This window comes from Myotis lucifugus, unplaced genomic scaffold (assembly GCF_000147115.1).
Source record: "Myotis lucifugus unplaced genomic scaffold, Myoluc2.0 scaffold_99, whole genome shotgun sequence".
NCBI classification, from domain to species: domain Eukaryota; kingdom Metazoa; phylum Chordata; class Mammalia; order Chiroptera; family Vespertilionidae; genus Myotis; species Myotis lucifugus.
Window position 1 is genome coordinate 3,709,346 of NW_005871147.1, and position 9,765 is coordinate 3,719,110.

General features: G+C 41.7%; 1 protein-coding gene across 5 annotated transcripts in view; it reads left to right on the top strand.

Annotated features, from left to right (window-relative positions):
* Positions 1 to 9,765, top strand: part of GGNBP2 (gametogenetin binding protein 2) — a 30,832-nt gene that overhangs the window by 4,145 nt on the left and 16,922 nt on the right. For all 5 annotated transcript variants that reach the window (XM_006092247.2, XM_006092246.3, XM_023756838.1 and 2 more), the window contains exons 3-4: positions 6,835 to 6,915; positions 8,361 to 8,614. In XM_006092247.2, the coding sequence (XP_006092309.1) occupies positions 6,835 to 6,915; positions 8,361 to 8,614 (335 nt within the window). The remainder of the gene's footprint in view (positions 1 to 6,834; positions 6,916 to 8,360; positions 8,615 to 9,765) is intronic.

Here is a 9,765-nt window from a genome sequence, read left to right on the forward strand (position 1 = left end):
CCCAGCCAGTGTGGCCCAGTGGTTGAGCATTGATCCATGTACCAGGAGGTCATGGTTCCATTCTGGTTCGGTGCACATGCCTGGGTTTCGGGCATGTTTCTATCCCTTCCTCCCTCTCTCTTCCTCTCTGAAATCAGTAACACACACACACACACACACACACACACACATATATTAAAAGATTTGTGGTAGTTTAGTGGGTTTGAAAACGAGTACAGTGCTGCTGTAGGTGTATTTGGGAAAATCCCAAGTAAGTAAGCTGTTGGAATATTTGGGAAAACGGCATGCTATGTGGCCAAAATGCTGTTCAGTGTTACTAGAATTATAAAATAGCAGATGGATAGAAGATAGATATTATTTTATAGCAATCTTTGAAAAATTACAACTTTAAGTGAGTAGTTCTTTTAAAAATGAAGAGAGTGAGAATATATACTTCAGATAGACACACAGAGATACAGGTTGAGATGTAGTCTCAACGTTTTATATCTTGCTTTTTTTCACTAAATATTGAGAACGTTTTCTCTTGTTATTCTTTAAACAACTTTAATGGCCATGTAATACTTCGTTGTGAGATCCCATAATTTAATCATTCTTTAGTGGACATAGAGGTGGTTCTAATTTTTGCTGTAATTAATACTGTAAGAATATAAATAATGCATAAACCTTTGCATCAAATTTTTTCTCTCAGGCTTTTAAAAGTACAATTATTGGATCAAAGGATAAGGACCTTTTATAAAGTTGATACATACTATCATATTGCTATAGCATTTCTGGAACGAGGTTTACCCTCCTAATTCAAACCAATCTAAGTGGATTAGAAACTCTGATAAGGGTTTTTAACCCTACCAGACTGCTGTACCGATTTTTCGGTAATTTCCACACAAAGGTGGAATATTGGCCCTAGATGAAAGGCAGATGAAAGGTAGACCTATTTGCTACAATGTCTCCAAATTCCATCTTATTCTAACCACTTGTTTGCATGTAACTAACATTTTTCTATATCATGTTGGTTTTTTCTCTTTAATGCTCAGGAGCCCAGGTATAGGGGACAGTTAGGTTCAGGGCCTCAGATCTGGTAGGATTAATAGGACTTTAAAAAGATAATAAATGTTAGGCATATCCTCTTGGAAATTAGGTGCTTAGCATTTGTTAAAAGTTTAGTATTTAATGTTTTCTTTCAACTCTTGATTAAATAATTTTACTAAGTATTACTAAAGGTAATGTTACAAATAGTTGTGAGGATGAAATAAAAAACTGAGGTGACAATGATTTTTATTTTTTTAAACCTCACTGAAGACATGCTTAGAGAGAGGAAGGTGGGGGGAGGGGAGACAGAGAGAGAAACATTAATGTGAGAAAAACATCGATCAGTTGCCATCTGTATGTTTCCCAACTGGAGATCAAACCCACAACCCAAATATGTGCCAGGAATGAAACTGGCAACCTTTCAGCGCATGGGATGACACTCAACCAACTGAGCCACTCAGGCTGGGCAACAATGATCTTCTATCCTATCTAATAATAGACAAACATGGTAATTGACCATACTTTCGCTACGCCTCCCATTGGCTAATCAGTGTGATATGCAAATTAACCACCAACAAAGATGGCGGCTAATTTGCATACTGCAGGCAAATCCCGCTGCGCCGCCCCACCTGGGGCTGGCGGCAGGGTGATCCCTAGCCACTGGCTGCCCCAGCTCGAGATCCTGGCCTGCCGTGTGTGGGGCAGGGCGGGCGGCAGCGTGATCTCCAGCTGCTGCCTGCCCCAGGGCGGGATCCAGGCCTGTGGTGTGTGGGGCGGGGCAGGTGGCAGCGAGATCTCCAGCCGCTGCCCAACCCAGCTTGGGATCCGAGCCTGCCATCTGCAACCGGGGGAGACGGGGCAGACACCGCGGGATTGGGTGTGCCATCTGCCACCAGGGGAGCAGGCCTAAGCCAGCAGGTGGTTATCTCCTGAGGGGTCCCAGACTGTGAGAGGGCACAGGTTGGGCTGAGGGACACCCCCCCCCACGCCAGTGCACAAATTTTTGTGCACTGGGCTTCTAGTCTACACTAATAAAAGGGTAACATGGTAATTAGCGTCCGACCGCTACCCTTCCCATTGGCTAATCAGCATATCCTTATGCAAATTAACTGTCAGCCAAGATGGCGGCTGGCAGCCATGCACTGAAGTGAGCAGGGAGGCTTGCCTGCTCCAGTGACGGCGAACTCCAACATTCCCCGCCTGCTGCTGCCGGCCTCTCAGCTGCAACTCTAAGCAACTATGTACTATGTTGCAAATAAGAAGCTAAACAAAACCCCAGAAACCAGCCAGACTGAAAGCCAGCCTGACCGCAACATTGTATCAATGTTTTCAGCAGCGACGCCTCAGAGCTAAAGCTGGCCCAGAATAAAAAAGAAAAAAAGTAGCGGTTGGGAGCTTCAGTCACCCACTTCCGGAAAACAGCCCTCAGCCCCTCACCCAGACTGGCCAGGCACCCCAGTGGGGACCCCCACCCTGATCCAGGACACCCTTCAGGGCAAACCAGCCAGCCCCTACCCGTGCACCAGGCCTCTATCCTATATAGTAAAAGGGTAATATGCCTCCCGGCACCGGGATCAGCAGAGCAGCGAGGCTCCCGGCACCGGGATCAGCGTGACTGGGGGCAGCGCCCAAACCCCCTGATCAGCCCTGCTCTGTGCCTGATAGGGGGGAGCTCCCCAATCCCCTGATCGCCCTGCGGCTCTGTGTGTGACAGTGGTGGCGCCCCAATCCCCTGATCAGCCCTGCTCTGTGGGTGATAGAGGGTGGCGCCCCAACCCCCCTCCACGGGCCTTGCTCTGTGTGTGACGGGGTAGAGCCATAACCTCCCCATTGGCCCTGCCCTGAGTGTGACAGGGAGCAGTGCCCCAACCCCCTGATCCGCCCTGCTCTGTGTGTGACCGGGGGCGGTGCCCCAGCTCCCCTATCGGCCCTACTCTTTGACAGGGGGGAGCTCCTCAACCCCCTGATCGGCCCTGCTCTGTGCATGACAGGGTACGGAGCCCCAACCCCCTGATTGGCCCTGCTCTGTGAGTGACAGGGGGCAGCGCCCCAACCCCCTGATCAGCCCTGCTCTGTGCGTGACAGGGGGTGGCGCTGCAACCTCCCCATCGACCCTGCCTTGAGTGTGACAGGGGGCGGTGCCCCAACCCCCCAATCGGCCCTACCCTGAGCGGGACTGAGGGTGGCATCGCAACCTCCCAATCCGCCCTGCTCTGTGCATGACGGGGCGGTGCCCCAACTCCCCAATCGGCCCTGCTCTGAGCCTGACCAGGGGCTGCACCTAGGGATTGGGCGTGCCCTCTGCCACCTGGGAGCAGGCCTAAGCCAGCAGGTCGTTATCTCCCGAGGGGTCCCAGACTGCGAGAGGGCACAGGCCGGGCTGGGGGAACCCCCCCACCCCAGTGCACAAATTTTTGTGCACCGGGCCTCTAGTATATATATAAAAGGCTAATATGCAAAGTGTCCCCTTGGGAGTTCAGTCGCTCCCAATGATGTGTGCTGACCACTAGGGGGGCGGTGTGGAACTAAGGAAGGCCCCAGCCGGCAGCTGGCAGCAGCTGGGGAAGGAAGGAAGGAAGGAAGGCCCCAATTGCTGGCCAGACCTAGGGACCCTACCCGTGTGCACCGGGCCTCTTGTTTTTAATAAATACAAACTTAATATTGTTGATTAGAATTTATGAGAATGCTGTAAAAACCAGATTTATGGTCAGGTGGAAAACAGGACAGATACTTAAGAGTGAAAGTGAGTAATGGATTCAATAAACTTTATAAAGCAATAATTTTAGGACATGACTCGATCTATTTTTGGCTAGGCAGGGATAGGCAGCCTCATGGTGAAGCAGAACACTAATGATTCCTCTTTGAAGCCATGCTTAAAATACTTTGCATGACTGTCTTCCTTTAGGTAAGCTAGCATCTGAAGATTTAAGTCAATCTGAAGTGGTTTTAAAGAATGGGGGGGCAAATAGTGCATCTATCCTCTTTGTGTCCCTTTCCCCCTTTTTCTTATTGTCATCTCTCAATGTTAAGCATATAGTGAGTGATTGGCCAGAAAACTGCAAGGTAAAATATCCATTCTCCTAAATGTTTGAAAAGCAAGGACAGGGTATTTATTGTGAATGCAGAATAAGTACAAGAGAAAATTTAGTAATATACATGCCAGTGAAACCTAGAAAATACATGGTAATCAGGTCTATTTGCCCTGCCTGAGTTTCTCAGTTGGTTAAGCATTGTTCTGTGCACTGAAAGGTTGTCAGTTCAATTCCTGGTCAGGACACTTTGCATATTTCTTAAATTGATAGCTTTGATCTTAAAATACTGTAGGTAATTTCCTTCCTTTCTTCTTTCCTTCCTCCTTCCTTCCCTTCCTTCCCCTCTCTCCCTCTCTCTTTTTGGTTAATACTTACCTGGGGATATTTTTCTTCTTTTTAAAAAAATTTTAATTTAATTTTATTTATTTTATTTTTTTATTGTCTAAAGTTTTACATATGTCTCCTTTTTCCCCGATTGAAACCCTCCCCTCCCGCCAGCCATTCCCACTCCAAGCAAGCCCCCACCACCCCAGTGTCTGTGTCCATTGGTTATACTAATATGCATGCATACAAGTCCTTTGGTTGCTCTCTAATACCCTCCCCTACCATTTGTCTCTGAATCTATTCTTGTTCATCAAATTATCCCACATATGAGTGAGATCATGTGATATTTATCTTTCTCCGACTGGCTTATTTCACTTAGCATAATGCTCTCCAATTCCATCCATGCTGTAGCAAATGGTAAAAGTTCCTTCTTTTTTATAGCAGCATAGTATTCCATTGTGTAGATGTACCACAGTTTTTTAATCCACTCATCTGCTGATGGTCACTTAGGTTGTTTCCAAATCTTAGCTATTGTAAATTGTGCTGCTATGAACATAGGGGTGCATATATCCTTTCTGATTGGTGTTTCTGGTTTCTTGGGATATAGTTCTAGGATATTTTTCCATTGAATTTTAGAAAGAGTGGAAGGGAGAGGGAGAGACAGAGAGAAACATCGATGTGAGAAAGACACATTGATTGGTTGCCTCATGCACACAACCTGAGCAGGCTGGGGAACCTACCCGGAATTGAACCCAGGACCCTTCAGTGCTAGGGCTGTAGGTAATTTTCTTAAAATATTTTTGTATGGTAGCAATTGATATGTGGTGAAATGGTATATATTTGTATCAAGTAAAGAGAAAATGCAAATTAAGGTGTTAGTTGCTTAAATGGTAGATTTGGAGTGATTGGCAATGTTTGCTTAAGTGGCTTTAAAAGTTTATCTTATACTTCTTTTGTGACTTGACAGTTAAATTTATTTGTGTTTTGTCCAACTAGTGTGGTTCAGTGGTTCTGCATTGTACCTATGAACCAGGAGGTCACGGTTTGATTCCCAGTCAGGGCACATACCGGTTTGCGGGCTTGATCCCCAGTGTGGGGCGTTCAGGAGGCAGCTTATCAATTATTCTCTCCCATCATTGATGTTTGACTTTCCTCCTATGCCTTCCTCTCTGAAATCAACAAAAATATATTTAAAAAGAAAAAAAGGTCTTATATATATGTTTTACACTTGTCTTAGTTATTCAGTTCTTAGTTTATTATTAGAACAAGCATCTTTTAAGGCTCTTATTTCTAATATGGAGGGAAAAGAATGGTTACCTCCATTAAAGGAGCAGGTCTTTGTGTTGCTGGTTGAAGGGAGGTATCTCTTTAAGATCACTTTCAACTTGGTGGGGTTTTTTAGTGTTTTGTTTTTGCCTCAAATGGGTCTCTTTTAAACCCGACTTCACTCTTTGGGTGTGTAGGAGTTTGCGGTCTTGTCATCTGGAAATAGAAGTTTGTTCTAGCACAGTATGTTTGATACCTTTTACAATGTTTTAATTAAGATATAAATGTGTTACTTTATCTCATTGTCTTGAAGGCAAACTTTTTTCCATTTTTTTAACATCTCTGGAATTGGGTTGCTTCTTTCATTTGGTGATATCCTACTTATAATATCTCCTAACTATGGTACTTCTTCATATCAGTGCTATTACAGCTCATTGAAATGTGTTAATTACTAATTCCCCATTATCTGATATCCTGAAATCTCCTTAAGCTTTTTTATATTTCTCTTCCTCTGGTAATGGAATTTTGATAATTGAATAAATACCTCAGTGTATCCTTTTTGTTCATAATTAGAGCAAACATTTACTATGTGCCAAGTACTGATATGAGTTCTTCTCATTCACATATGATATATGTATCATATATATATGATTATTTCATTATGAGATTTACTGAATTCCATAGTTAAGAGGAATAACTAAAAATGTCAAGGTATTTAATGTAAAATATCAGGTTAAAAGCTATTATAGGCCACCGCAATAAACACTTTAAAATATAATTTAATCCTCACAACTCACTATGTGAAAGATATTAAAATTTATTATGTAATCTCATTTTACAAACGAGGAAGCTAAAAATCAGACAGGTTAAGGTTAAGTAACTTGCCCAGAATTATGACATAGATTGTAAGCAACAGAACTGGTGTTTGAACTCATTTCTACCTGACTTCAGTGTTTTTGTGCCTAATGGCTATAACTCTCTGGCTTTAGAAACTTGTATAACTTGGATTTTTAAAAACAAACAAACAAACAAAAAACACCTTTTTTTGGCAGAGGGCAGGATGGCAGGTGGGGGAATCTGGCTGGGGGCGGGGGTGTCTATTTCTGTCCTAAGAGTTTGTAAAATAATCTATAACGTGTTCAAAGAAGATAAAATAATTGATTTTTTTATTCTTTTGCATATTAAGATGGTGATGGAATTTCCTGACAATGTGTTAAATCTTGATGGCCATCAAAATAATGGTGCACAACTAAAGCAGTTTATTCAGGTAATAGTTTTAAAACCCAGTCTTTTAAAGTGTGTGTGTGTGTGTGTGGGGGGGGGTGTTTTAAAGAGTCATTGAAAATTTTAGCCGTATTAATTTCGTTTTACCTAGGGCTCTTTAGGTCTTAAGATTACATTGAAGTTGCTTTCTTTTATTATTGCTACAGTGAATATATTTATGTACTTTTCATGTGAAAGAGATTAGGTTTTGGTGTGTTAACATTTTACATGTCTATAAGGCTTTAATTTCACTAGGTCATCTTTCCTGTTTTTTAAAGATAAGGTATACAACTTTTCATTGAGAACTTGTTGATTTTCTTCTATAGTAATTTTTAATTCAAGTAAAAAAAAATTAACCCTGTGTTGTGAGCTTTTTTATTATTTAATTCTTATGCAGTATTATACTTTATAATACACTATATATAATTAAGATAATGGAGGATAAATTACTTTATTTCAGAATTCTGTTTCTACCTTTGAAGTAAAATTTGAATGAATTGGTTAATAGTAAATGTGAGAAAAATCCATTTTAGGTGTAAACTTACTTTTCCATCTGATTTTAGTAAAACTGGAGGCATTACTTATAGTGTAACTATATCTCCATCCAGGTAGAAGTTATTTACTAGAGTTTTGCCCATTTCTCTACAGCTGTAGTTCTCAGTCATTTTTCAACCTTGTCATAGCCAACAGATAACATTCATATGCACCAGCATATTAGTTACTCATTGCAGGTTCCTACATAGGTACGATAGGCGTTGTTCTTGCCCACTAATCCATAACACACCTGTCCATACCTCCAGGTTAATAATTGCTGTTCTACATGATCACCATCCTAACTTGACTCCTGTAGCTAAACATATTGTGTTGTTAAAAGTTGAGAAGACATGGTAAAGCTGCACTGTGTCTTTTTTTCTCTTTTTTTTCAATTTAAAGCAAGAGTATTAAACTTAATACTTGAATAAACACTAAATTTCCAAATGCAGGGCTTCTTTTTGCTATGCTGGGGCACATCCTAAGCAGAGTTTTTTTATAACCTAGTTTCTAGAAAGGGGAGTTTATGCAGCAAACAGTATCATATGGACAAGGCTGACCATCTTGCCTTTTTAAAAAATATGCTTTTATTGATTTTAGGGAGAGGGAGAGAGGGACAGAAGCATCAGTGATGGAGAATTATTGATCGGCTGCATCCTGCATGTACCCTACTGGGGATTGAGCCTGAAACCTAGACATGTACCCTGACCTGAAATTAAACCTCGACCTCCTAATTCATGGGTGGATGCTCAACCATTGAGTCACACTGGCTAGGCTATTTTGCTTTTTTTGACTCAGTTGCAGATAGAGGTGGCAAGCCTTGCCCAAGTTGTACTTAATGCACAAGGATAGGAACCAGAAGTAGTAGTAAAAAAGTAATTTTATGTGTTTCTTAAGGATTCTTCATTTTTCTTTCAGCGACATAGTATGCTTAAACAACAAGATCTAAGTATTGCCATGGTGGTGACATCACGTGAAGTCTTGAGTGCACTTTCTCAGCTTGTCCCATGTGTTGGCTGTCGTCGCAGTGTGGAGCGCCTCTTTTCCCAGCTTGTAGAGTCTGGAAATCCTGCCCTTGAACCCCTGACAATAGGGCCCAAGGGAGTTTTATCTGTAACTCGAAGCTGTATGACTGATGCAAAGAAACTTTATACATTATTTTATGTACATGGGTAAGTATAATAAATTAGGAAAAAATGGGTTTGTTAAGTTTTTTAACTTGGTGACAATGGTAGCTTTTATTCTAAATTTGGTTGGAGTAAAGCTTGATTCCAAATCAGTAATTTTATTGAGCAACTTATATGTGCCAGTGACTATAAAATTTCTGTTTCCATGTGGGGAGAGGCAGGCCGTAAGCAAATACATAATTTGTCAGGTATGATATTGCAGAGAAAAATCAGGAAGATAGAGAATGAGTGGGTAGAATTAATACAGAGTGGTTAGGGAAGGCCTCTTATAACATTGAATATAGACTTGAATGAGGTGAGTGAAACGTAGATATCTGGGGGAAGAGAAGGAGCTGCAAGTGTAAAGGTTCAGAAGTTGGAGGTTTCTTGACACGTTTGAAGAACAGCAAGGAAGCCATTGAACAGCTGGAGCCAGATGAATAAAGGGAATAGTAATAAAAGATGAGGTCAGAGGAGTAATAAAGGCCCAATTATGTAGTGCCATCTTGAGGCCTTTTTTACTCTGAGTGAGATGGGAAGATTTGGGAGGGTTTTGATTTGAAGTTTCTGTTACTTTGACTTCTGTGTTGAGAATAAATGGAAAAATGGAGAAAAGGCAGAGAAACAGGCTGTTTAATAATCCATGTGAGAGATAACAGGTAATAAATGGTTGAATCCTGGTTGAATTTTTGAGGAATGAGCCAATAGGATTTTTGGATAGATTGAATGTGGAGGAAGGTATCAGGGATGATTCTTAGAACAAATAGTTTCCATTTTCTGAGATGGATAAGACTGGAAGGAGCAATTTTGCAGAGCTCACTTTTGGACATGTTAAATTTGATGCAAATTTTACATGATAAGGGAGCCTTCATAAGGAAATAAGGACCCAAAGAAGTGGTTAGGCATGAGCATTTAAAAAAAAAATTATTGATTTGAGAGAGAAAGAGAGAAACATTGATTTGTTGTTCTACTTATTTGTGCATTCTTTGGTTGATTCTGGTATGTGCCCTGACTGGGATTGAACCTGCAACGTTGGCATATCAGGACAATGCTCTAACCGAGCTACCTGGCCAGGGCTGGCTGTGTTAAGTTTGAGATACCAACTTGGCATCCAAGTCGAGTTCAGAGAGCTCTGACTGAGAGATGTAAATTTGTGT